The following is a 27087-nucleotide window of genomic DNA, read 5'->3' as shown; positions in this document are numbered from 1 at the left end:
GAACTTAAGATAAAGTGTTTATATTCACATGCACTTGATCTTTGCAGAAATGAACACTTGGATGATTATTAACAGTGGTGGGAGTACTTGGCCATTTAACAGGATGATGTCTACACATGGCATTACTGTTGAGTTTTACAAATATATCAATGCAAGATGATACTAAATTACTGGTGGACATGAAATAATCCATTCTTGAATGTGCTTTTTATAGAAGCAGTTTCTGTTTCTTCCTTTTGATAAATATCAGTTGACAGACTACACAGTAACACTGACATGTTCACCAACCTGTTAAGTGGTGAGAAGCTAACTTCATTATAAAACTGAAAAGAAACTATCAAGGCTGTATCTCCTCAGAGAATGGGTATTGTCTATGAGGATGCCCTTTGTCTTGTCAGGCATGACCGTAGTCAGGATGTAGAATGCAAATCACTTACTCTGCTTAATTTGTGCTCTGTTCTTGTGCAAGCATCCATGAAAGTCTGTGCAATGACTGACAAGGAAGCATCGACTACTTCGTGAACATGAACATCAAAGATGAAATGGGGATTTTTCAATATGTTTACCCAGAATCTAAGAGGCAGGCTGCAAAGCAAGGAAAAAGACAGATAAACCTTTCAACACAATAAATGTTCTACAAAAAACAAATCAGATGAAATGAACTACTAGTTTTGCATTTTGATCTCCTCACAACAGTAAATCTTAATTTTAATTTCAACATTTATACAAGCTCTTGGTTGGTTGGTTTCCACATCTGAAAACCAGGGCTTTACATCTCTCACCAAAAAACCTCATATGAGAAGAATCTCAACTGCCCTAAAACCACAAGAGAAGATGTCTGTGTGGTTAGAGAAATTACCCAAGTAGTATTTTGTTAGATTTTGTGCTTTGACAGGTAAATCTAGACCCATTTGCCTCTTGCTTTCCTCTTCTGAGGAAAGACTAAAAGTAAAGTGGCAAATCTGCCAATGACAACCAGGGAGGCTGTTTTCATTTTTGTAGCTTCTACATTTACTGGGAACACTTTTGATCATTTAAATATATTATCTCAATTAAAGTGATTCTGAGAATTATAAATAAAATTTGCTTTGATTTGTGTTAAGGGTGTCAGTATGGACCTCGGAATTACCTTCCCATTACAAGTATTACTTTGTTCATACTGTACCTGTTTGTTTTCCAGATGTGAATGGTATCTTCATCCTTGATGTCATGTTTTTCTGCTTGCTCATCAAGGAAGTCAAAGAAGTATTTCACAGCTGGCGGAACCACGTGGTTTGAGTTGAGTACACTATGAAAGAAGTTATCTACAAACTGCTGAAGTGTCCCCTAAAAGCAAATTTTAAAAAAAATCTATTACATTTGTCTTACAGCCTGAACTTGGTGCCATCCTAGAGTATTTTATTCCTACTGACACTAACAGCTCATAATCCAGTTGCAGTCACTGATGGCCTTCATCCTGAGAGCTAAAGACACTGGGTGAGAAAAAACAATCAACTTCTTAGTGCAGCAACCTTGCAAACTACCCACACAGTAAAGACCTTCTAGAGAACAATTTTATGTTCTAGCCTGAAAGGTTGTGACTTCACCATCTATTCTATGGCTTGCACAGAAAGGTATGCTTTCTGCTTGACAGAAAGAGCAGAAACTGGTCTGGCCCAGCTCCATCAGCCCCACTGAGTCCAAGGGCTGAAGTGTCCCAGGAGGGCTGCATGCTTGGTTGGATTCCTGAATCTGCTTGGACCCTAGAGACTGCAAGCTTAGAGACTGTCTCCTTCTAGTTGACCCTACAGACATGTTTGAAGGGCTGCATCCTCTCTCTCAATGTCATGCCAGCTGCCAGTGCTACAGCAGGGCAGGGACTGAGAAGGCAAGGAGCCCTGAGCCACTCTGCTGTCAACAATGACACATTGACAGTCCTTGGGTTGTAGAAGTAGCTGTGGTCCCAGCCATCACACCTCCCAGCTCTGTAAGAGTTAGCAAAGTTGTGACTGGTAATAATCTCTAAACTGGCTACTGGGAATAGAAAAGGGACAGTTGCATCTTGCTGGCTCTTCATCCCAGATCTGTGTCCTCTATACACAGACTTTTCTTCACATGGCTTTAGCTGGAGGCAGATCACCCTCATTTTCACAAGGAGCCTGGCTTTAAGGTCATTAAACACATCCTAAATTATTTCTGGAAGGAGGAATGTTTCACAAAATTATTTTGATTGTGATCCATTCTGCAGTATAAGCACTGAAAATACTCTAAAAGGATTATTATTTAAAAACATTTTATTTACTTTTCTAGATTATACCACAGCATGGGTCACAAACAAGACAAGGGAAATATAAGGCTCTGTAGCAGTTTATAAGGCATTTGGTTCACAAGAAAAGCCAACAAAATATTACCTAAACAGATGGCACAGAGGAGAAATCTGTCTTTGTCTTGCAAGAAAAATCCTTATTTAAAGAACACACAAGCATGGTTTGCAGGTTTGATTCGGAGTTACACTTTATCTCTTTCCCAGTAATGTTCCTCAGGGCATATTTGTTATGTACAGCCCTGTACATCAGCTTGTATGTACATGTCACATGTTTAAAATTGCAGCCAAATGCTGCAATGACTAATAGCTGCAATTTTCTTAAGTTGCATCTCAAAATCTATAGATGTAGGGTGTAACAGTGGCACAGCTGAGCCCTACCTTCACAGAGAGAAGTCTGGTCAGGTAGATTTCTGTAATAGCTTTGGTCCTCTCTTTTTCTTTCACACTGCCCCGCTTCGATTTACCTTCATCTATTTCATCTACTGGCCGGACTAGATGCCAGACCTTATTTTCATCTTCCAGGAGTGCATGTCCTAGAAACAGTAATTGCAATAATTACAAAAAATGCCCTGTACCCAAATCATGAAAACCCAACCTCCAAAAAATACTCATATACCTAAGTACATATGAGATCCTTCTTCTCTGTCCTTAACTTACCTTTTCTCTGCTGAAGATGATCTAGATTGCTCTGTTCCTGTCCAATATATATAACTCAAGTGCTAAATGTTCAATACCACCTAAGTTGAAAAGCAGCACTGAAGTAGAATTGTGGCTTGCTTTTGTCAAGTGCAAAAGGAGAGAAAGAAATCACACAAGAAATAAAGTCTTGTTTGGTCATGTAAGCACAGTGTGTGTATTTTTTTGAGGTCTGCACAGCAAAATACTCTAGCCCTTTTTGTATTCTTGGAGACTTGTTTAAGTACAGAAATACAGCTAGATCTGAACCAGCCACAAAAGGGGCAATCGTAGCCTACTCCATGTATAGGGCAAGACACGGTTGCAGCAGCACTGCAGAACTTGGCAGTGTCACTTTAAGAATTTGGTATGAACCTTTTTTCTAGGCATCATCATCACAATGTACATTTTTACCCTAACTGCTGAATTAAACGTATGGTACCTCAGTTCAGATCTGCCTTTATCAGCATTTGATGAGTACCACTTGACTTTGTAGCCAAAAGGAAGAAAAAAACCCCCAATTGTTAAGAGGATGTGAGCTCCATCTGACAGATGTAATGACTGCAGAGAGCTCATAATCCATTATAATAAGATTTGAAAAAAATTAATAGTATTCATAGCTTAAACCAGAGAAAGAAACATACACCAAGTCTGTTACCATATAGCAGAAACAGGAGTAAGCTCCTAGATGCTTATGACAGCTCATCTGGTTATGGTGCCTGGCTATGCACCTGGTCCCTAAGCTTAGTTCAATGATCATGCAGTGCAATAAAGGGAGTCTTGCATTTCAGCATCAACATGAATGCTCAGACACTCTACGCTTGAGAATCTTTTGTTGTGAACAGTTCTAAAAGAGACCATACAATTGTTTTAACTTGCAAGTAATATCTCTTGAAAAAAATACTCTGTGTCACAAACTCAGTTTCAAATCTCTTGATTTTGCTTGTTCTTCCTTTAATTTCTGAAGTTTGTATCTATTTGGCATTGTCCCTAAAACCAGTGGCTCTTTTCCAGTGGAAGTTACAAAATCTGTGCATTTAAAATAATTGACGTCTTTGTGAAAGTTATTTTTCCCATAAAAATTGTGATTCAGCCCTACTGCACAAATAATTCTATATTAATGCTAAGTTTTATGCTTTAATGTATGTATGTAATGTAACTGAATCCCAGTTACAGCAAAAAATACCACTTTCTAATTGGATGAATTTTGTCCTTCCAAATTTTTGGCCATTGTAGTTTAAGTTCCTCAACAGCTACATTAAATTTACCAGCTTGCATGTATGTTCAATATTTTACATCATGGGGAAGATTGTATTTATACATCATCTGGCCAAACCAACACTTCTGCTTGAATCCACTTTATATATCCTCATGAAAAGCATTAGCTATGCTGTCTTCTGGGGCCTTCACCTCTTTTTAACCAGGCAGGGGAAAAAAATTTAAAATCTCACATGAAATCACATCGTCCTTTGAGAGTCCTTGATTTGACTTGGAAGTTCAAGTGAATGAAGCAAGCAAGAAAAGCTATCACTTCATTTTGAAGCAGCTGTGATTTTGCAGTTGATACCATTCACAGCAATTACCTGCCAGTACAGTAAGAACTACTGGTGGTCCTGAAGTTTGGAATTCCTTTTGCAATGTCTGTTGTTTACTTTTGTAAATTAAGAGATCAAATCACGCAGTTAGAGCTGAATCTACTTTCCAGCCTTATGCCAGTCACTTGGTACACTTCTGCTTCCTCCTTTTTATTCAAAGGAATTTATCCTCTCTTTGTCCTCCTGATGGTGTATAGCCCAGTTTAACTTTGGGGAGAAGAGAAATAACCAAAGGTGTTTCCACTGAGATTACTGGCCCTTGTGTGCAGCCTAATTTGGCCTGTGCTTGTTTAGCAACAACAGAATTGGCTCCTAGTGAAGCTACAGTTATTTAATAGGAATTCAGAGACTATAGCTCAACCCGATGAACTTTTGCAATACAAAGATCCCACTTCATGGCTAAAAATAGCAGGAAGAAAGAGGAAGGGAAATTCAGAACATGAGGAACAAAACTTGTTGGTAATACAGCTTCTAAGACAAAAGAACATTCCCATGAGATAGTATTTTCCCCAATGGAAAAGCAGGAGGTGAAGAAAAGATAGCGGAAATTACTTAATTTTTTATTGCAGTAACCACATTATGCGTCAAGCCATATGTGGAGAGAAGACTATGCCCACTGGGTCAAATGCTTTCCCCCAAACTCCTTGTCTTGGCCCTTGGGCATCCTTTGGCCAACATAAAATATTGCTGGGGGGGTCAGTGCCAAATATTGGCTGTGCTGCCTAATTATAGTGGGATGAAACATGATGTAAACATGATGGAGGCAAGTGAGACGGTGACAGGCAGCACAGCCCCTTTTGCCTTATGTGGCCTGCAGCACTTTAGCTTCCTTCCAGTTTCCTCCCCTCTGTGAACACAGTTTTCCATGAAGGTGCTAATCAAGCCTCTGTTCTTTAACCCTCTGGCTATTTTTATTCAGAATTAAAAGAAACCAAACAAAACAAAAACACAAAACAGAGAAAAAACCCATAATAATAGAATGTGTTGTTTTGGCTTATAGTTCAGTACCGAAATACTAGCATGAAACCACTGAAACCATTCTCCACCTTGATACAAATTAGAAATTGCATTTATTATCTCCAGAAGCTGCATTTAATTTCTAACAACCTCAAGCTTGCAGTGTCTTCCTGTTAGAAGCTGTGAATCAAAAGCAGCATGGAAGCAATGCCAGGTTTTAAAGCAACAGCTCTGAACATGGTTTTACATTTTCGTTCTGTGCAAAGCTTAGTACTTTGGCAGACAGTCAATGGCTTCAGTTGACACTTCTCAATGCAAAAGGTGCAAGTTAATGAAAGACTCTGGATAAAAGGATAACCACTTCGTCACAAGCCTCATTCATAGAGCTGAGACAGGATTTCTGTTTATTCAAGCCCTGCAAATCCCTAGGTCATATAAATGTGGATGTGTGGGAGGGGAAGCCTCTGATCCTCTCCTCTCCCTTTTATACACATAGCATCTCACAAATCACTCTCACGGAGGGCTCTTGCTCTGTGCTACCTTTGTAACATTTTATAGCTTTCCAAAAGAACAAGGTGGCACCAGATAGCTCTGAAGACCCTTTGGCACTAAAGAAAATGTGTGATAGCTCTGTCCCCAGGAGTCTGCTTTTCCTTTACAATTTAGTATGCCACATGTATAACTAAGGAGTTAATCTTGGAGTACAGATCATGTATGTTCAAAGCACTTCATCATACTGAATCATAGCCAAAGATTAGTAGGGGAGGAAAGAAAACAAAACAGAACAAAAAACAACACAAAAAGAAAACTGCATGGTTTGGTTCTCTACTGCTTGTCATAGGTTAACGAGGCAGGGAGGATGAGGACTAGAGTCCAGGACAGGAGAATGAACACCACTCTGTGTTAAAAAAGCCAAGCAAGCAAAGGACACCACCAGGCTCCACTCATGGTCCACTCTAGTGGTCTCTGGAGGTGTCCACTGCCTCAGCAGTTATGTCAGCAATTGGTGCAACCAAACTGAACAGGGACTAGGAATCAGCTCCTTGCCTGGCTGCACTTCACTGCCTTTGATATTGAACCCAATAGCTTTTTGTGTTAACTTGCTGAATTGGCACTTGCTATGACAGAGTAGTCACCACTTGGCCAACTATGTCAGGCACCTGAAGTAAAGGGGTAAGAGGGCAGCAGCAGAGGTGTAGCCTTGACCACTATAAGACCCTTCAAGGATGCTAGAAAAAGTCTCATCAGAAAGCATCCAGGAGGAGAGAGTAAAAAGTAAATGGCAAGTAATTCTGCCTGTCCCAATTTCCTGGCCAGCACTCAACACAGATGAAATGGAAGCATGCACATTTTTGTTAAAGAGCGATACACATCAGAGCTATCAGCTGAGAGCCATTTCCTTGAAAAATATACATTTCTGGCATATCATTTCCAATCTGTTTGACTGCCCAGCCCTTGAAACCTAATGAGTTTAAGATCAGTAAATCTATTTAAAGGAATGAAACTATTAGGCTTTTGCAATCAGTGCTGGACAGAAAAGCATTTCAAATGAGCTCATAGAAGGAAGAATGATCTCAACAATTATCATTCTATAAATCTAACTTCTACCTCGTGTAAAATAATTGAATAAAAGGATTTTAAAAAAGGAGAAACTGAGCATCTGAAATACAAGGGAAACAGGTGACAAAGAACATAAATTTTCAAGTAAATATTTCAATAAAAATCCAAGTGCATTTTAGATTATAATGGATAGCATGTCTCAAGAACTCTTGTAATAAAGGAAATTTGTCTAGACAGAACACTAACATGTAGAAGTAAAAGTTGTAAAAGATGGCTTGCAAGCTAACAAGTTGTCCTCCATGATGAGAAGTCCAGTATACTGCAGCAGACAGCAATACTAAAATTATGCATCACTAGTGATGTGAAAGAGAGAAAACATTATAAGGAAATTCCTGACACTAACTTACAGTGGATTGCAAACCTCAAAAAGCACAAAGGAATTGTGGAAAATGCTGTATCTAAAGAGATATTGTGTATGGAATGAACAAAGCCAACCAACAAATCCTGGAAAAAACAAGCTAGCATAGCTGGTGAAACATCACTCAAAAGGAGGGAGACACAAAATATGAATGCACAGAGATGGGTCTGCAAGGCAACATAGTTGCAAGAAATGCAATAACAAAAATTACATCAGATCCATTATGTCACAGAGAGGGAAGCTGCTCTGTTCTGTGTCTCATCTTGAATACTGCATTCAATTCTAGTCTAATAAGAAGTGGAAGAAATCTGGAGAGGAGTATAAGGAAGGAGAAAAAGAGATAAAGCTTTGGAAAGATGAAACATACTGTTTGACTAATACAGAATTAGAAACAAAATATGCCAGATGTTTGCTGAGAGTGCTTTCTATTAAGGCTTTTATAATGACTACAAAGAAAACCATTGCAACTGTGCAGCAGGTAATACACACAAATAAGCCCTATATAGTCTGGTGGGGAATATCTAGCTCCACAGACATGCTCAATAAACAAGATCAGGACAGCAGTGATGCTCTCTCTGGGTGGGTTTTGACTTCTAGTAATTCTGGAAGGCAGTGAAGCCACAAGATACTTACTTTCCCCTGGGACGTCTTGTTGATTATCCTCTGGCTGCTGGGAAACTCCCATTTTTGATAAGATGAGTGTGGCACCATCTCGTACCTTTGAAAATGCAAAAACAGGGACGTTATCTGAAAGAAGTATGTGCTAATGAACCTCTTTCTTAATGCCTAAACTGCAGTTGCTGTAATTTCTGTCAGGGAAACTGGACCTATGATGGATGCTGCTCTTCAAAGGCTTCTTGGGCAACTGGCACTGCAATTCAAAACAGACTCCCTCCCCCTCCTTTAATAAGAGATCACATCAACACCTCCTTGGAGACTACTGAAAATGCTAAAAGCATCTCCAAGACTTCAGGGGTTCCTCAATCTGGTGTGGGCACTTTTTGTAAAAAATAGTCTTTCTAATGAAAAATTGGACCTTTCTGTTTTCTGAGGGAAAACTGACTAACTTCTATCTTTCCTAATCAGGATATCTGTTGTTAGAAAGCAATAAAGAGGATACAAAGGGAAGATAAGTGGATTGCAAATACTTGTTAGAGTGCACAGTGTGAAACCTAAAACAGACAGTACAAAAAGGTCAACATCTGGTCTCCTGACTGGGCTGTTGAACAAACCAGACCAACCCAAAATCTATTTAGCAGCAGAGAAAGGACAAAGACAATTCTCAGGGGTAGGAAGTGGTAGGGAAAAGAAGAGATGCATAAAAGGAACTTTTGAATGTTCAAAGGGGAATTTGGATTTGGACATTGCAACGATGCCATCCCTGGAGGATTATGGCCAAGTTGGATGAGGTTTTATGCAACCAGGTCTACTGGTAGGGTTTCCTGGTCATGGCAGGGGGGTTGGAACTTGATGATCTTTAAGGCCTTTCCAACCTTAATGAATCTATGATGAGGAAATCAAAGTGCTGACATCTGCCTGATAAGTTTTTGGTAAGATGTTGAGGCAATATGTATAGACCTAGCCTTTCAGGCTCCCAAGTTGTTACTGCCTAGGCCCAGAGGTAGAGGGTTTTTTTTATTCTTTATGTAGCACAGAGGTCTCTATATATATAAAAAAAGATTTAATTTATTACTAGAGAACAGTTAACAGATGCAAACAACCACTTTGAAACACCTCCTTACATTATAATGCATTAGTGTGTTGATACGTTTCCATCTGCCATCTCTTTGGGATGTTAAATCCAAGTCTGAGAGGATCTGTGCAGTAGAACCTGGACGCCACTCTGAGGGGTAATTAAAATGAGAAAAATACAGTTTTTAACCATGTGTAAAAATAACTACTCCAAGAATGTTTCAGTTTAGAGACCCACTGATACTCCACTGTGGAGTATTAAAAAAAGTAATTTGGCACGTGCCGTGATGCATTTTTTATTGCTTGATAGTTTGGCCTTTATTAGAGAAGTTTGCCTGAATTATCTCTAACCATGCACATGACTTCTGATTATTTTCCATAGAAAGTTATATTAATTTGCACAGAATGCTATAAAAATATAGAATAAGAACTGTTATCAGTCCAAAATAGAGAAGGACTTTATATGGAATAGAAAAGGCATTTTTAAGGAATTTACTAAGACTTTCTAGAGGCCAAGAATTGCATCCTCTACTTTCAGATTCAGGCAGTCATGAAGATATTGCAAAACTATTACTTGGAGCTTTTATTAGGAGATTATTAGGCCTTTTAAGTTACATTTGTTTGGTTTTTTTTCCCCCTCAAGAAGAGAAGGGCAATATTGAAAGCCTTCAAACAGGATGATTTTCAGAGGCTGGGTAGCTTATCATCTCCTAAAAGTACAGCTCCTGTAAGTTCTAATTCTTTGCATAACCATCATAAAGGTAAGTCAAAATCAGTTTTTATGAAATTGCATCATTACTTCTCCATCAGTTAATTGTCTATGCTGTCATTATCATGTTAATTAGTACCTGAATACCCCTTCAGACATGAATACATTTGTGGTAACAGTCATTAACAGGCTCTTCACACACTAGTGACAGTACACCAAAACTTTTAAGAGTCAAGGAAAAGAACTCTGTAAGAAAGCTTTCATTTTTAATGCATATTAAGATTGCTCAAAATGCTGTATTTTTGCATCCAGATGAACACGAATTAAACATTTTATTAAAAAAAAAACCCAAAACACCCCCCCCTCCACCCCATATATATTTATTTTATAAACATTTTTTCAGGAAAATAGAAAATCACAGAACATGTTTCATCTGCTTAATACAGTATCACAAGTAGCTACTTACCAAGAACTACACTCTCAGCTTTTGGCCACTGAGAACATGGCAGATTTCGATAGACTTGGTCTATTATCTTTTCCTTTACTTGTGATATAGTATCACAGTTCAACACTTTCACAGGTATGGAATCAGCTCCTCCATCTTGTACATACACATTTACTGTCTGTGATTAAAAGAATGCATGTGGTTATTAAAACAAATCTGTGCTGAATTACCTCTGAATCAGTTTCTCTGGGCTATTTTAATGCAAACTGTCTAAAAATCAATGTGCAATGATAATTGGACAGCAGCACATATTTGCAGTATGCATTCTGTGAGGGATCTTCCACTGTATGGCAGACAACCAGCTATCATAAATTCCAGCTACTTTCTCCCACTATGACAAAATAGAAAAGATTCACTGATGTTTGATATGGTACTATTACTGACTCATGGGAAATTATTAGAGACACACAAGAACAAAGCAGCTGGACCACTGACTAGTTACATGCTTCTCACATAGCCTGATTACCTGGAACACAGAAGTGCACAAGTAATGCATGAGTTCCCAATGATCATTTGAGGTGCACTTTGCTGAACTCCTAGAATGTTATGTGCTTTTGCCTTCCCATACAATGTTTTCATGGCTGTGGTTTTACATATGGTGATTTAACATGACTCAACTAACAAACAGTGGCTTGTTCAGCCTCCGTAACTCCACCTCCTGTGACCAGCTGTTCATTAGATATATATAAATATACACATACACACATATGTATATGCCATTTATATAATCATTGGTGTTTGAAGACTTCAATTACTGCTTTCTGTTGTAACAGTAACTCTGATAGCTCCAGGAAATCTACCTAAGCAGTTTATGGTAGTTCTAAAATAGTGCTGTTTTCTGACAGTATTGACATGGGGTTTTTAATTTTAAAGGGAATTTCTTGAAAGCCTATAATTTGGTAAATCTAGAGTGATTTTTTAAATTTTTTTTTTGAAGTAGCTTTGCTATGTAAATGTCACTTTTAATACAGACAAAAGCAAATGAGTAAATGATGGCCAGGAAAGATCTCCAGAAGGAAAAAAAAACAAACCAACAACCTACCAAAATCAAATAGCTATTACTAAAAGCCTCTTTCTTTCACTAGCTGAATCAATACAACAGCTCAGAGCCCTTGTGGATCTTCTACCAGTCAGGTAGCTTTGGAGGCCAGGCACATCCAAAGCATCACAGCTCTCAGATACATATGGTCCTGCCAACCAGAATGCCTGAATTTATCATCTCAAACCTCAGAAATAAACCTGCATGGCTGGTATTTTTAAACAGTGAAGAAAAGCTATGCCATACGGCAGTCAAATTAAACATGATTGCACTGTCCCTTGACAGAACTCTCAAACTAATCATGAGATTTCACCTTCCTTTTCCTATTAGCTTTATGGTAATTAGACATGATTTTGCTGCCGGTTCAGTATGCAGCATGTCAGTATAACCAGCGATGTAAAACAGATTCATCTTTTAAATAAGAACAATTAGAGAGCAGACAACTACTCTATACTACACTTTCCCAACATGTCTCACTTTCAGGCAGAAGTGAACTAATTAACTCATGCTTTAACCTACCTTGGTGCACAAATGCTCCCTAATGATTCAGTTACCAGAACAATGTCATCATCATGCCAAAGATCCCAATAATTTACAGCAATAGTAAACCTCTTCATAATCTTTCTTCAAACATACAGATATACACGTATCTCATCATCTTCCATGCATGGACACACTTAAAATAATTGTTTGATGGGAAATTTGTAGATCTGGACCAAATACTGTCATGTAACTACAACGTTATAATGTTTAATATCTAGCTAGTATGCTTGTTGTGCCCACATTTGATTGCATACACAAATTTTCTGCTTTCACACTGTATTGATTTAGCTTAAATGCAGACATTGTTTTGTTGGGGTTTTTTGTTTGTTTGTTTTTGTGGGTTTTTTTTTGTAAAAAGAAACAGACCAAACAAAGAATTATTGCCATTAAGTCCTACGTGATGCACAGTGCAAGTAAATTTTGTTCTCCATATGCAAGAGAAAATAGAACTAGCGTTGCCAGTCACTGTGGTTTCTATGGGTGGCACTTTCAGCTCAGACATGAAGATAACAATTCAACTAATTCTCAAAATATCAAATGAACTTAAAATATTTCTTCTTGCCCAGCACACTCCTTTCCTCTAGGCAGCCTAGGTCACAGTCTAGTGATTCTGTGAGTGAAAGTCCTGCAGCACTCTCCTTGCATCAGCCCTCCCATCAGGATCCCTTCAAAATACACAAAGTGGTGATTTTTTTTTCTTTAATTGTTGTTTTTTTTTTTTTTTTTTTTTTTTTTACCAGGACTTAGTAAAGTTTTTTATTAAGTTTATTTTTCTACACTGCAGATATAACACTGCATCTTTCTCAGTAGGAGGCAACCAGAAATGGCTGCTAACATGTCAATAAAAGAGAAATCAGAGAGGGAAAAAATAATCCTGTGTTGATCTCTGAAGGACAGTCAGTGCATCTTTGACATTCATTATATTGTATCCTGTAGAAAACCTGCAAGACCGTCAGGAAGAGTGAAACTAGAATTTACCCTCCCATAACAGCTAAAGACAGGGCTGCTTCAGCTTTTTAGAAAAACAGTAAATCTGTGTGCTGGAGTCTGGTTGAAAAAGTGCTGGAATTTTGTGGTATTTAACAGAATTAAGTCAAAGTAGAATTCATAAGAGAACTGCACTATGACATTAGTGATGAGATTCAGGAGGTGGTGGAGCTCTGATGGGGAACACCAGGGAAAGGGATGTCCACTTTATCCCACTTGAAGCATCCAACATGGGTCTCCTGAACAGCCTGTAGAGGCAGCTTCCCCATATCACTGTAGGGAATTTATGTGGAAATAAACCTCTTTCATTGCTAGTTGGGCAGCCCATATTCAGGAGAGTTTGACTCATGCAGGAACAAGTGCAGAAATAGGTTCTTAAAGTATTTTGGAGATTGCAGAGCCAACTCACAGGACTGTAGAGGAGCTCATCCTGGAATACTAATAAAAAGATCTCTAAAATTATGTTTGACATGCTGATGAGCAGCAATCATAAGGGAGAAAGGTAACCCAAAGTTCAGGAATAACGTTAGTGCAAGAATTCTGCAAAAATCAATTGCAAGTTAATTTAGATGGGAAAAGGGAAGGAGCCAAACACCCTGACCACTGTTCAGACAGACTCTGAAAACTATGAGAGAGATTTACTGAAATGGATTCCACAGCAGCAGGACTTGGACTTAACACTTGGAAGATACTTTATAATTCCGTTTTCCTGCTTGGAGACTTGCTGTGGTCAAACTATTGACACTTCTGCCTGCAACCAGAATTTCTATTCAGATCACAGTAGTCCAGAAAAGCATGTACAGACTTCAGACTGCAGGACTTAATTTTAGAAGAAAAAAATATGTTATAATATATTAACAATGCTCCACTTACCAACTGTGTATACTCTACATCATCTCCCAGTAAGCCTGTGTCATTCAGTGTATACTTGGCCTTCTTTAGTACAGCATCCACTGGGCCTTTTTCTACCTGGTGTTTGATAGCTTTAAACAATTTATAAAGAGGCTCCCCAGCATTGTCCTGTTTAAAGGAAAGGAAATGAAATACAGTAAAATGTATCCTCAATGCAGCATGTTTAAGTATTACTGATAAAAAACCCCACAGACAATAGACTTCAACTCTTACCTTGAGGTACTGATATAAACAAATAGACATCCAGTTAGACAACATTCTCTCAACAACTGTTTCAGATCTGAAAAAAAACCAACACAACCATGAGTGTGGTAAGGATACTTAATGACAGAGTTTTAAAGAAAAACATTGCTTGCTTAAAATATAATATTTTCACATGCTTAACTGCATGCACTCTCCTAGTGCAATGATTTCCCTATAGAACCTTGAGAGCATGTACTTGCTTTAGGATAAGTACTTTGTATTGCTCATCATTCCTGGGTACCTTCAGCTCATTACTGAAAAGCACGCATCCCTTCTGCAATATCTTAAATTGGGTCTGTGCTGTTAGACCTAAAAAATTAACCCAGTTGTGCAGTTACTGGGAAATAACCTTCAGACTGCAAAGCTACAACACATACAGAGCAAGGTCTTTTGTAATTTATTTGGGATAACAAACAAGGTTAAAACACTAGAGAAAGCCCTCACTGAATGCACAATGCAAGCTGATTATGTATGCTCATTACAGAGATGATGTGTGGTATAAATGCTAGATCATTTGGAATAAAATTAGATTAAAAAGTAAATTAAATGTTTGGTATTGTATTTTGAAGTAAGGCAGATGTTTCAGTAATCTCAATGCAGATTCTACACTACAGTATTTGGATAAGGAAATCTTTTGCCAGCAGTCCTGCCTGTGCCTTCTACAGCTGTTCTTGGTCAGCTTGTCTTCCTAGTATGCTTGGGCCAGGCTATTTTTTACTTTTAGGGATCGTTGGCATTTTAATAAAGTCATGTGGCAGATGAAATACATTTACAGAAAACCAGAGAACTACAGAAAATATAACAATCATTCAAACCTTCTTAGCATCAGCTTTGGATTTTTGGCCACAACATACTGCTCCATGAGTTCTAAGAACAGTGTCCTCATGATGTCTGTATAGTATTCTAGTTTTCCATGTAAAGCAACTGTCAGTAAAGATGCAAAATAGACTTTAGCTCGAGCAGAGAACTCCCTTTGGTTTTCCAGTGTGTGAATAAACTGAAACAGAAAACAAATGTAAAATCAAGTCAGATGACAGGTTTCTGAAGAACCTCAACACTTTTCTGCACTAAGAAGACAAGCAATATTATTTTAATATTAATCAAAGCACAGAATGGAAAAGTTTTCAGAAGTTTGAAAAAAACTATTTATAAGAAAATGTTGCCTATATATTTTTTTAGATACACAATGTATTGGACAAACCCAAGGAATGCTGATATACTTTAACTGAAGCCTTATATAAAAAGGATGCTTTAATTAAATGAAAAAAAAGTCTTCTGTGACAATTTTTTAAGAGAGAAAATCAACTCCCATCTCCCTCAAATTCCCAGTCCTTTCACATCAAATTACAAAGACACTAATCTAAGTACACCTGGGAATGCGTGCTCATCTGCCATAAACCGTAATGCTGCCATTAACTAGCTCAGCACTGGAGCCTCATTTAAAAAAAGAGAACAAGATAGAAGCCTAAATCTATATTTAGGTGCCTGACAATCAGCCTCAGTTTTTGAGAGTGAGCAATTAGAAGTCTCTTCCGAGCTGCTGTGAGCACTCTTCAGTCTTGATGAATAGGCCACTTGAGGAGTACTCTGCCTCTCTGGGACAGAGATCCAGCAGATGGCTGCCTGCAAGTGATTCCTGTGATGAACCAGGATGGAATCAACATTCTCCAGTCATGTTTCTTAAAAGGCTAAAACAAAGTTGTAGCAGCATTTTTTTTATGCCAGTTTGGCAATGTGTGATTTCCCACAGCCACTGCAATGTTGACTAACTCCATACTATGTGACCTGGCACAAAAATATGATCTTGTCTCTCCATTCCACCAGGAAAGCTCTGGCTGTGATGACTGCAGTGGTTGCTGTGGAACCAGAGCCATATGAAAATAACTTATTTTTATTAATTTTGGCTCAGCTGTGCTTACAAACCTACTGTCTTGTACACACTAGCTAAGAGATAGAGTAAAACAACTTCAGTACTCACATTGATGAGAAATGATTTGCTATTGAGGAGGTTGGAGAACTGGTTCAAAGCCTGCTCCACAGTCTGCCGCCTGGCCTCAGGAATATCCAGCTTCCCTGTAATCATCACATCTTTCTCTCCGTCTTTGGATGGCAAGAAGAAGACTCTGTCTGTGTAGGTTTTGTAGTCCAGTACTGGAATTCCCGCTTCATTGATATCATTTGTCTGATCCTCCATCTCTATCATTAGATCTGGAATATGCAATACAGTTTAAAGGCTTATTTTAAAAAAGCCTGCAGCTTTTTAAGGCACCATGATCTCTTTGGGTGCCTTGTAATAGAGAAAAAGCAACTCAACACCAAAAATTCTATTATTTCATCTTACATTTTCTCTTGCTTTTTTTACCCATGATCCTGTTAACTATGACCACAGCTAATCCTGTGGTGACAGGACAACTGCCTTTAGTACATAAGATTTTCTTGTTGCTACCTACCTGAAAAAGGGCATTAATGGATGTCTGGGGAAGTTAATATACACAAATGTAGGATTGTAGCATAGAGCACTGCAATACTGTTTTCTTGTTTGTTGTTGTGTTTGTTTTTTTTAAATGTGTATTCTCTTTCCTTTGACTCTAGGTAGTAATAAAAGTTCTTTTAAAAAACACAGAGCAATTGAGGAAAAAAGATTTATGTGTAAACCTGCCAATTTAATTGGAAGGAAGGGGATAGTAGGAAGAAGGTGGTTAAATGTTTCATTGAGATTGACAGAAACGCTTCTGTGGGACTCAAGAGCTTCTGAAGTTCTTAAAAGGAACAACGAAGGGAAACATCTCTTGGAGCAGCTATTCTAGTTGAAGGCTTTCCAATTACTCAATATTGCTGACTGACTGGAATACCATCTTAATTAATATAGAGACCTATTGTCAGAGCAATTTTGTTACTCCTATTGATTCATTTTTTAATAGGATGAGGCAAAGCTGAGGGAGAAAGTGTCTTGTGCTTTCCAGTTTCATGGTACTTGTAATTCCTCCCTGATGTCCATTTCCTTGCCTATCTTTGGTCCCATGTATTTTAGACTGCCTGCACTTGGTGCTGTTGACATGACAGTTTCACAGTATGGATCCAGAACGTGTTGATTTGTGTTTCATTTGAACTGTCAGCCAAGGTGGATGTGGCTTAGGAACTGGATTACTCCTTGGATGTGCATTCTACTTCCCCAGCCTTTGTGCTTGGTGGACCTGAGGAAACCTTCAACCCAACATGTAGCAGGAGCCTGTAGCTCACTACTAGGACTGTCAGCAAGATAAAGGAAAGTTCTCCTTTCAGAAATTAGTATGAAGTTCCATGAGTTCCATGAGAGAGGTGGCAAAGAGGCTGTTAACCTTGATTGATCTTCTCACAGTTCAAAATGCAGTTTGAAATGAAGCCCATCTGGGAATAGTTCTGGATTCAAACATTTGCTTTGGTTTGTGTCCAGAACCTGGAAGGAGTCAGTTTTCCAGAGAAAGCAAACTGGTACAAGAACAGAACATACTGTCCCAGAAATACCAGAAAAACAGGACTGGGAAAGCCTTCCAGCATGGCCAAAATCAGTCAGAAACCCCAAGCTTCTTAAATTAATTTCAAACTCTACCCTGAAATTGCTGTTTTTTTCAATCCTGTTTTTTAGCCACTGTCAATATGAGATAATCTATGTCTCTTTAGAAATAATACATGTAGTTTGTTTTTACTTTTTTAGTAGAGATTATTTCAACATGACCCAACAGCAAGTATAATTCAGATAATGACGTTTCATGGTCATATTACCATGAGATTTCACGGTAATAATTTAGGCCAATATTTGCAATGTTTGCACTCAGATGTCTAATTCAAGCCTTGCAATGAGTAGTTCAAACATGTAGAAATGCTGAGCTTTTGCACCTCATGCTGCTTTCCTTGGGATGATGCCTCTACATTTACACAGACCAATTAGCTAGTTCCTCAAATCAAGCCTAAGGTTTTCCCAGGATAAACAGGGCAAAATGCTACTTCTTTCCTGTGAGTTTTCCAGATTATCCCTTTGTATGTTGATTGCTGCAAATAAATTTTGCAGCTCTGAAAACAGTTTTTAGTGTGCATACTTGGCACATACTGTCATTGTGCTAAATACTAAGTGCACAGTCAGCCACTATATAACGTTCTTTCTTCTGTATCAATGGTCACTCACATTAATGGTTTAACCCCAATCTCAACTAGTTTCTATTTCCCAGTTGCTAACTCTGTGCTTCCTTTCAACTAAATCTATCCATTCCCTTTAATAACCTCAGCTCCCTGTTTTATTTACGGCTTTCATATATAACAGCAAAATATCTTTTGTATGTCAATGTCAGTGATCACGACTACTAAGACTGACTAATTATTTGTTCCCAGAAAACAGTTTCAACAAGTTGAAACAATTGCTCCAGCCCAACTTCTGATTGCTCAAGTGAACCCATGGGAGTGCAAATATCTGCTGTACCTGTGAATTCCTTCTTGCACCGGTCTCTGACACTCTCCTCCAGGCCTTCAAGTTGTGATTTAATTTTTTCATACTCTCGTTCTGCTTGTTGGCTCTTGCGTCTTTAAGGAACAGAGGTAAGTTTTTATAAGAAAATACAAACTGCAAAAGTAAATAATTTGCAACAGCTCTGAGGGGGAAGCCAAAGGACTGGAGGACATTTTACTGGTTTTGATTTATTTTTAAACACTGGCAGCAGAAACAGAGATGAGGAGAACAGCAACAGTGGACCAGGCCTTCATTCTGTGTAAATCAACCTGGCACCATGACAGGTCTGCTGCTTCAAAACACACTTGGGCCAGTGATTTAAGATCCAATAAGCAGTAGCTACAAATGCTTTCAATCACATATAATCAGAGAGTCAATTTGTATGTACTGAACAAAGGACTGCTTGTGACATGTCCTGCACTGGCTCTGAGACACTCAGTGTGTTTCGGACCAAACTGAGAAGGCTGCAAGAGGACCACGAGAACATTAGTGGTGTACAGCACGTCCTTCAGCATTTCTTCGCTATATTGATAGGCACCATAAGAGTAGAATCCAACCCCTCCTAAGGGAGAGTATGAGCCCCTCATTACTAACCTTAAAATGGGGCTAAGTAGGTCTTACATGTAATACAGACATTGTTCTGGCCCTTTGTGAACCCTAAATTTCATCATTAACCATGAAATTTGTGTGTGGGGAACACTTATCTCAGCCAGAAAGGCCAAAATGACCCCTCAGCCAAATTTGTCAGTGTAAATGCTGATGGATAGGTATACAGAACTAGCTATCTCCTTCACAAGAGGCACTTGAGCTGCCATTTCAAGAATGTATGTGTGCAACTCAGTTTGCAGTTGTGTGCTTGAGCAAGCCTGGGACCAATTGTTGTGCTTATGTATAAAGGACGGGCTGGGCTGACAGACACCAAGGAATTTGGTGTGTGCGAGAGGAATAAATTGGTGCTCATACATATTTCCAGCTCTAACTGCCTTTCTTGACTTTGCAGCTCTTAAAAAAGACAAAGATAATTTCTGTAGACAGAGCAGAAAACAACCAGGTAATACCTTGAAAGATTTAGGACATCAAAACCCCATAATTTAAGGAACTTACCTGTAACAGATGATAGAAATGATGATGATTCCTATCATAGGAATAAGTACAAGTGGCAATATAAGATTCAGTGGGATGTCACTCACACGTGTATCATATTCCACCCTTCCAAGGATCCATTCCCGGAGTCCAAATTTCACCTAATTAGATAATCACAGACATCTGCCTCAAAAACTGTAAATCAACAGTGCTTTACTTCTCAGTTGCACTCTGAATTCTTAGTAATTCTCAAAATAAGTGAATTTCTGCCTCAAACTGCCAAACAAAGGAAATATTTCTTAATATTTTATACTGAATTTAGGTCACTAGGACTTTATTTCATTAAGTAGTTTTATTTTGCTTACCAGAGTAAGAAAAATCCCCAGCCTGTCTAGCTACAATTTTACATTCCTATGTCATGAAGGCAGAAGGCATTTGGCAGCCTGGGACCTCTCTCTATGCGTGACCTTTTCTAGACAGCAAGTAGAAGGTGGAGGAAGAAAGAACTGTAAGGAGTTTCTTCATGGCACTACAACGACTTTGGGAAACAAATTACTTTAAATAAGAAGCACTGTATCAGTGTCACTTGCACATGATAATAAAGTCTATTAAAAAGGTAACTTACAATGAATTCAGGAAGGTTATTGATGGTATCTCTCTTCTGTCGTTTCTTTGGTTGAGGCTGTACTTCTGGTGGCTCACAATATAAGTCCGTTTCAGTTAGTGTTTTTATGATGCAAGGCTCATCACCCACAAAAGCCTGGGCCTCGTCTATTGTCATGGCTTTGTTCAGGTGCCTGCCCTAGACAGAAGATAAAAGGCTAAGTCATCATCACAAAGTCTTGGGAGACAGGAAGTCCTGAGTTGCAGCTCTCCATGTGGATAATTTTTAGCAGCAGTGTACAGAAGAGCTGAGTGTTTGGGAATTATGCAATTCCCCCCTTTCCTTCCAGGGCTGAGAAGAGATGTCCCATTCAGACCTTGGGAGCTCTCTGGCAAAGGGCATTTCCTGCATCAGCAGGAGAGAGCATCCCCAGGAAACCTGAAGGCTATGAAGATAGCAACGATCTCTGAGAAGGGGAGGGAGAAGGAAAGGGGAGCTGGCAATGTTCGTCATGTAGCAGAGGTAAGGGACTCTACCAAACATTTGGAGTATGGTACCAAAAAGCTGTTAATGGTTCAAGAAAGGAAGCAAAAGTTCCATACAAGCTTCAAGGACAAAATGAGTAACTGCCATCTCGTGAAGTTTACCTTCGCATTAATAAGTTTATTGACTTGTTTTTTGATGCCATCTGTGAAGTTTTCAAATGTTGGGTCTGCAACATAGGCAAAAGAGTGGCTCTCATTTTTCACAACCAAACTATAATGATCCATTAGAATAATAGTGGTAATGTTATAGTTTTCTGGGTCTTCCAGTATTGGTGGGGAAGAAAAAACCACTGTGGTTTCATTGAGTCTTCTAACAAGCTCTCCTTCAAACTGTAGGAAACAAGAAGAACAAGCACATTTTAGAGTTTGACTCATTCCTGTACATAACAGTTGGCAATTTTAGACTGTAGAAATAAGGCCACTGGATTTATGTCTTTTCCATATGGCAAAAATAACTTTCTGAAAATAAAATTAAAGATGGGAATAAATTGTTGATTCGTTATGTTCTAGCCGCTTCCAGCAGAAAAAGCTTAAGCTACAGATCACTTTCCATTGCCTCCAAATTCTGTCTCTCTAGACTAAACTGGGATAATATTATTAAATTGTTCTAAGATTAAGAAGTTAACATGGCAGCTTTAATCCAGGTCATCTTCTTTACCATTAAGTATCTTGGGCAGATTCTTCTCTACCAACACTGTAAAATACCCTTCTGATATACAATACAATTACTAAGTGAAATTTTGGATTTAAATTTACCAACTGTGAATCAACTACTTAAGGTAACAACTCAGTTAACCTGTCTTCCATCCCCTATTACACAACTGCTTTTATCATAGAAACCTTTTCAGTCATTCAGTGACATCAACCACAGACAACAAACCTAATAAGAACCTGCAATATTTCTTCTATCACCACTTTGGTTTCTCACTTTGAAAAATGCAATTTGGTAGCTTCTCCTCCATATTTCTGATATTGCCATATAACTGGAAGTGAAGCAAAAGTTTAGAATACTTTCTAGTCTTAACCAAGAATGTATGCTGTATGTAATGCCAAGAAAGGGGCTAAGAAATCTTGATGAACACCATCAAGAATGCTTAACAGACTTTAAGATTGTTGTGGGAGTTAAGTTTATCACAATAGTTATATCTCGCAGTTTTTCTCTTCAAATTCTTTAAGGATAGGGTTCTGATGGACTCAAATACAGCTGGCTCTGGCATACTCTGAAAGTTGAATCATGCATATAATACAAAACATGCACATTACCAACTCTGTATGGATCACGAGACAGTCTTAAATTGAAGAGCCAGCCTTAAAAAAAAATCTTACGATATCCTTACTGAAAGACCACTCTTATGTCTTCAATCATTGCATTAAATTGTGATCTTCAGTAGAAAAGTAGAAAATTGAGACTACTGGTAATGTCAAGTTCTTCTTTACATGAGATGCAGGAATGGTTTGTTGTTTGGTTGGGTTTTTTTAACAGTTTTTCACAACTTTTTGTGAACATGCAATAGGTGAAATATGCATGACGCAAAAAAGAAAAGAAGACTTGGTTCACTGAGGTGTGAGAAAATAAAAGGCACTGACTGTGCAAAGCTGAGCACTCAGCACTGTCTGAATTTGGGTCCTGTTTCAGGCAAATCTCTCATGCTTGCAGCAGGAGAAGAAGGAGAAAGATAAAGAAAAAAGAAACACTTTCAAATTCTGAAATACATCCACTTTACCACTCAAACCTTAATTCTTCTATTCTTATATTGAATGAAAATCATTCCAAAGCAGAAGACTGCAAGGTACAAGTGAATCTCAGTCAAGATGCTAGGAGTAGGCTCTTCCATAGAAACCCTGAACAGATCCAGAAATCTGTTCAAACTTTATTCCACTCCAAGCCCAGTCAAGTCCAGTGGGCAAACTTAAATGCATTTTCCTCACAGATTATGTGCTATACATGCAGTGTGATACCATTAGGGGGAAAGAAAGAAAATTACCATTTTGAGATTTGTTTTCCCTCCTTCTGGATGCTCTGCATACACCACCAAGGAGAAACTCTGGATGATCTGAAAACCAGTTCCAGTTACTGTGATATTCCTCCCTCCGCTGAAAGGCAGAATTAAAAAAGAAATCAAATCATTGGCAAACTACCACAGCTATAGACGGCTTTATCCTGCTTTGCTCCTGCTACTGAAAACAGCTATGTAATGCCTAAATGACAATAAGATGTCCTACACAAGAGACCTGTGTTAAAGCTATAGATGATCACATCATTTAAAAGCAGCAATATGATCTTCAAACCCATTTTAAAACAGCAGAACAAAAAAATACAAATTGCTTTATCAGTATTTGTGGCTTTTTGTTGCTACCTATCTTTGTGTGCTTTAGTCCTCCAGTGTTTTTGTTAAAGCACTCCACCTACCACACACAAAGAGACAAAGATGAGACTCTCTTTTCCACAGGTCTGTAGGAACTTGGCTTCTCTATTCTCTTTCATTTGCAACACAATGTTTAAAAAATAATGCATTTGCATAAGAAGAATGTATGTAAGTGGCCAGTGGGAATTAAAGTCATCGAAGTAACATGGATTGAGAGGGTTAGAAATCCTCAAAGCAATCCATTCAAGTAAGCTTTAGTTTATATACATGAAAAAAAAAGAAGTCATTTAAATCCCCTGGGTTAAATCACTACTGATCTACCAAAAAAACCCTCCAGGCACCAAAACCACCCAAACCAAAAATCAAAAGCAAATATTAAAAACAAATCCTGTTTTACATAAATGACTACTCTATATTCAAGGAGAAAGGTACCAATTTCTCCAAGAGGCTTCATAGCCCATTTTATTTTTAATGTCCTATTTGGAAGATCATGATGTTATACCTGTTTTTACTGAAAGAAAGTGGAAACATGATCTCTCTCTGCCAACAGAACCCTAATAGGCAGAAAGACCAGAATTTTAGGGAAAAGTAGAGACCAGCGTGAATCAAGGTCACAAGTTTGTCCCTGTATCTGTTACAAGAATTACTTTCAAAACTAGAGGTATGTTACAAGGACTTTTATACAGATGATTTGCCATATTGCTACAAATGTAAGAGTAGCATATATTTCTTTAATTTCACAACTACTATTAGGTGAGCTTTTTTCCAGAAAGAACAGCAACCAAAGGTATGTTTGTGAGTACCATCATTGAGGAGAGCATGCCTTTTAAAATCATTATTGTACCTTGACCTAGATTTCCTAAAAAGATAATTTTTTTCCTTATAGGACAAAAAGATGTCAAGCCACAACTTCTCCCTGTTTCCAGCATACTTATGAAAAGCTGAATAGAAGAATCGTTAGAGACCTTTTCGTCAGACACCTTTTATATAGGTTATCCTTATAGGATAAGGATTTGTAAGTAATGTTGGCCCTTCATCATGCTGAAACACTTCAAATTTATTTATTTGAGACGCTTCATTTAAAAGAAGCTCATTACCTTTTCTGGTTTCAGGATTTACCTTTGAAGTGGGGATTAAAGGTTGGAGACAAACAGAATACCTCCAAACATCAGCTGAGGTTAAAAAGATCACAAATGATGTATCAAAATTTGTGCATGGCTAGAGTACAGGAGTTTTTATTTTAAACAGTTCTATATGTAATAGGTTTATGACATATTACACATTTTAACCCACTTATAAAAGTTATGACAAGCATTTCATTACCTGCTGAAGCTATTTACTGGCAGGAACTTGGTGACAGTAGGATTCTCACTGTATGAAAATTGCTGTGGTACAGTAATTGCTGTGCCCCCATAGTCCATTGTGACTTGAACAAGTTCTACCTTGCTGTTAGATCCTGTAATGCAAACAATCTCATCTCCAAATTCAGTGCTAGATTGGAGAAGAACAAGAAGAGGAAACATCTGCAGTTAGTAACATTACAGTGATTTGTATTCTTTACTGAGGTGCCCCAGAGGCAAAAATCCAGGGCTCTATTTTTTCTAGGCACTAGGTAGTTATGAGAGGAGACAACACTTTGTTCAGATCACTTTGGGTCTTTTAAATATATAAAGGATAGTATACAGACAACAATAATTCAATGTCAGCGCACTTCATGTCATTCCTGGCTTTGGGGGAAGAGAAGGGCAGCAATTAATAAAAGGGAAAAGAATAGGCCAGAACAAGCCAAGGGCCACTAGAAGATTAAGATTTTATATGGAACTACTGAGGAAAGCATGGGTGGGTTTGGAGCAGCCAGTCAAGCAGAGAAAGCCAAAACTAGGAAAATCTTTGGCTATCTGAGTTCTCCCACTTCGGTTGTTTTCATAACTGCTTCTTCCAGCTGGATCCTCTGAGTGAGTTTCTGTCTGAACATTACGTGCAGAGCTATATTGCATAGGATGAGTCACAAAGAGTCAGACAATGGATTTGTTTAATTTCTACAGGCCAGAAAAGGCTGATGCTTTGTTAGGATACAGCTCTGTATTCTTAGTTACTCAGGGTACGTACACATTGCAAGGCTGGCTACCGACTGAAACTCGAACGTCCTTCTTGGAACCAGTGGCCAGGTTTGTACCAGTGATGGTAAGTGTGGTTCCACCTGCCTGTGGACCACTTTTAGGGCTGATTTGAGAAGGATGAGGTTTCTGCAAAGAGGAGATGGTCAAACTAATTAGGAGAATTAAAATAAAATTTGCAGCGGTATTAATTGGTATAATAGTTTATAGAAGTTTAACATTATCTACATGAAAAGTAACAAAATTTAAATAATTATGGACATTTCTAAAAAATAAAACAAAATATTTAATTATTTATTCTGAAGGAAGAAGTAACAGATGATGTGAATGTGCTTATATTTTTTCCATATTTCCTGTATTTTACAAGGCTTTATATGACTTCCAGTTCCCTACTTACAAAATGTAGAGTTAGCTGCCATTAAGTTTGTGAGAGCTTCCTGTTGGATTTCCTGTTTTCCTACTTATTTTAAGATTTCTCTCTTCCTTATGGCTGAGTTTATCTTCACCTTTCCTTACGCTTTCCTACATTCTGCATCAGCTACAGGAAAGACAGGGTAAGGTTTTAAAAACTGGTGCTGACCAGAAAGAATACTAAGATTTCTTTTATCTTTTAAAGCTCTCTTAATTGAGGTAAAATCATTATCCTTCTCTCGAGTAGTAAGCTAGCAAAGAAAGAAAACACTGAAGTTTCCTTTATGCATCTAGAATCTTGCAGATTTCTTAAAATGAATTGAAACAAGCAGACACACTTCAAATTGTTATTAAATTTGTTGGATATTTAAATTTCTCAAGTAAGTTCCCTCCTTTTGTTCTCAATTCAGTTTTTGTTTCCATGATTGCATTCCGGGAGCAATGACAAACAACTGTAAATTAACACTGAGGGCTCTTCATGAACTGTGTGATTTGATTACTTCATCACTAATTACTCCCTGCTTCCAGTTGAGAAAAGCATCCTTAGTTAGGACAAGACTGCTGAATCAAGAGGATGACCAAAGCCGTGCAAACTGCATGAGATGGCTTCAGCTGGCTCCACAGCCTGGCCGTGCCCGCCAACGTGCCACAGGCCTTGCCCCAAGACAGCAGGTTTGTGCAGGCTGGTGGCACAGAGGTCCCATACACCCAGTTGCCACGTGCACCATGCACATGAGCAAGATGCCAGGCCCAAGCATAGGGCAGGGGCATTGCTGTGAAGGAACCTGCATTTGCTAAAGCATACCAGAACAGCTCAGGGAGGCTCTGAATAGGTAATGCCTTTTCTGATGCATAACTGTGCTTCTTCAGCCATATTAAAACACCAGCTTTCCTTAAATAAGTCAAGCAATAAGTATATTCCCAGTCTTGTGTATTTGTAAATGACATCTGCTCTCCTCCTCTTGTATAACCTTGATAAAATGGTTGGCTGATAATAAAAGCTAGGCTTGGGGCTATTCCTTCTGAAGCATATGCAAATAAACATGTTTGAAAACTTTCCTTGCTGATGAGGGTGTCCCTGATCACCACCACTCTGCACTGATCTCCTACACTAAGGAGGAAAAGCCCTGTGCAGAAACAGAGAGTAACAAGCCCACACCTTACTAGTCATGCAGCAAAAAGCTTTCCCCTGTGTCGTTTTGCTCAGGCATGGGCTGTCATCTCTGTGACAGCTTACAGCTATAAAATGGAGGGCCCAAAAATGGCAGCAAGGAGGAGGACCAATGTACTGCATTTTGGTTCAAAGCTTGGTCAGCCATCGACAGGTTTTTAACAAGCAGC

The 27087-nt window shown here is 38.4% G+C and overlaps 1 protein-coding gene across 1 annotated transcript in view; it reads right to left on the bottom strand.

Annotated features, from left to right (window-relative positions):
• PLXNB2 (plexin B2) overlaps positions 1-27087 on the bottom strand; it is a 77981-nt gene that overhangs the window by 6147 nt on the left and 44747 nt on the right. The window contains exons 15-31 of the mRNA XM_010003392.1: positions 25328-25464; positions 24542-24709; positions 22838-22946; positions 20955-21182; positions 20329-20505; positions 19725-19864; positions 18594-18694; positions 16119-16348; positions 14956-15137; positions 14111-14177; positions 13859-14005; positions 10378-10534; positions 9253-9353; positions 8144-8228; positions 2684-2838; positions 1166-1326; positions 438-585 (exon numbers count right to left, since the gene is read on the bottom strand). Coding sequence (XP_010001694.1) covers positions 438-585; positions 1166-1326; positions 2684-2838; positions 8144-8228; positions 9253-9353; positions 10378-10534; positions 13859-14005; positions 14111-14177; positions 14956-15137; positions 16119-16348; positions 18594-18694; positions 19725-19864; positions 20329-20505; positions 20955-21182; positions 22838-22946; positions 24542-24709; positions 25328-25464 — 2493 coding nt within the window. The remainder of the gene's footprint in view (positions 1-437; positions 586-1165; positions 1327-2683; positions 2839-8143; positions 8229-9252; positions 9354-10377; positions 10535-13858; positions 14006-14110; positions 14178-14955; positions 15138-16118; positions 16349-18593; positions 18695-19724; positions 19865-20328; positions 20506-20954; positions 21183-22837; positions 22947-24541; positions 24710-25327; positions 25465-27087) is intronic.

Source organism: Chaetura pelagica, unplaced genomic scaffold (genome assembly GCF_000747805.2).
Source record: "Chaetura pelagica isolate M959 unplaced genomic scaffold, ChaPel_1.0 scaffold57, whole genome shotgun sequence".
Classification (NCBI taxonomy): domain Eukaryota; kingdom Metazoa; phylum Chordata; class Aves; order Apodiformes; family Apodidae; genus Chaetura; species Chaetura pelagica.
This window is presented reverse-complemented; position numbering and strand designations above follow the sequence as displayed.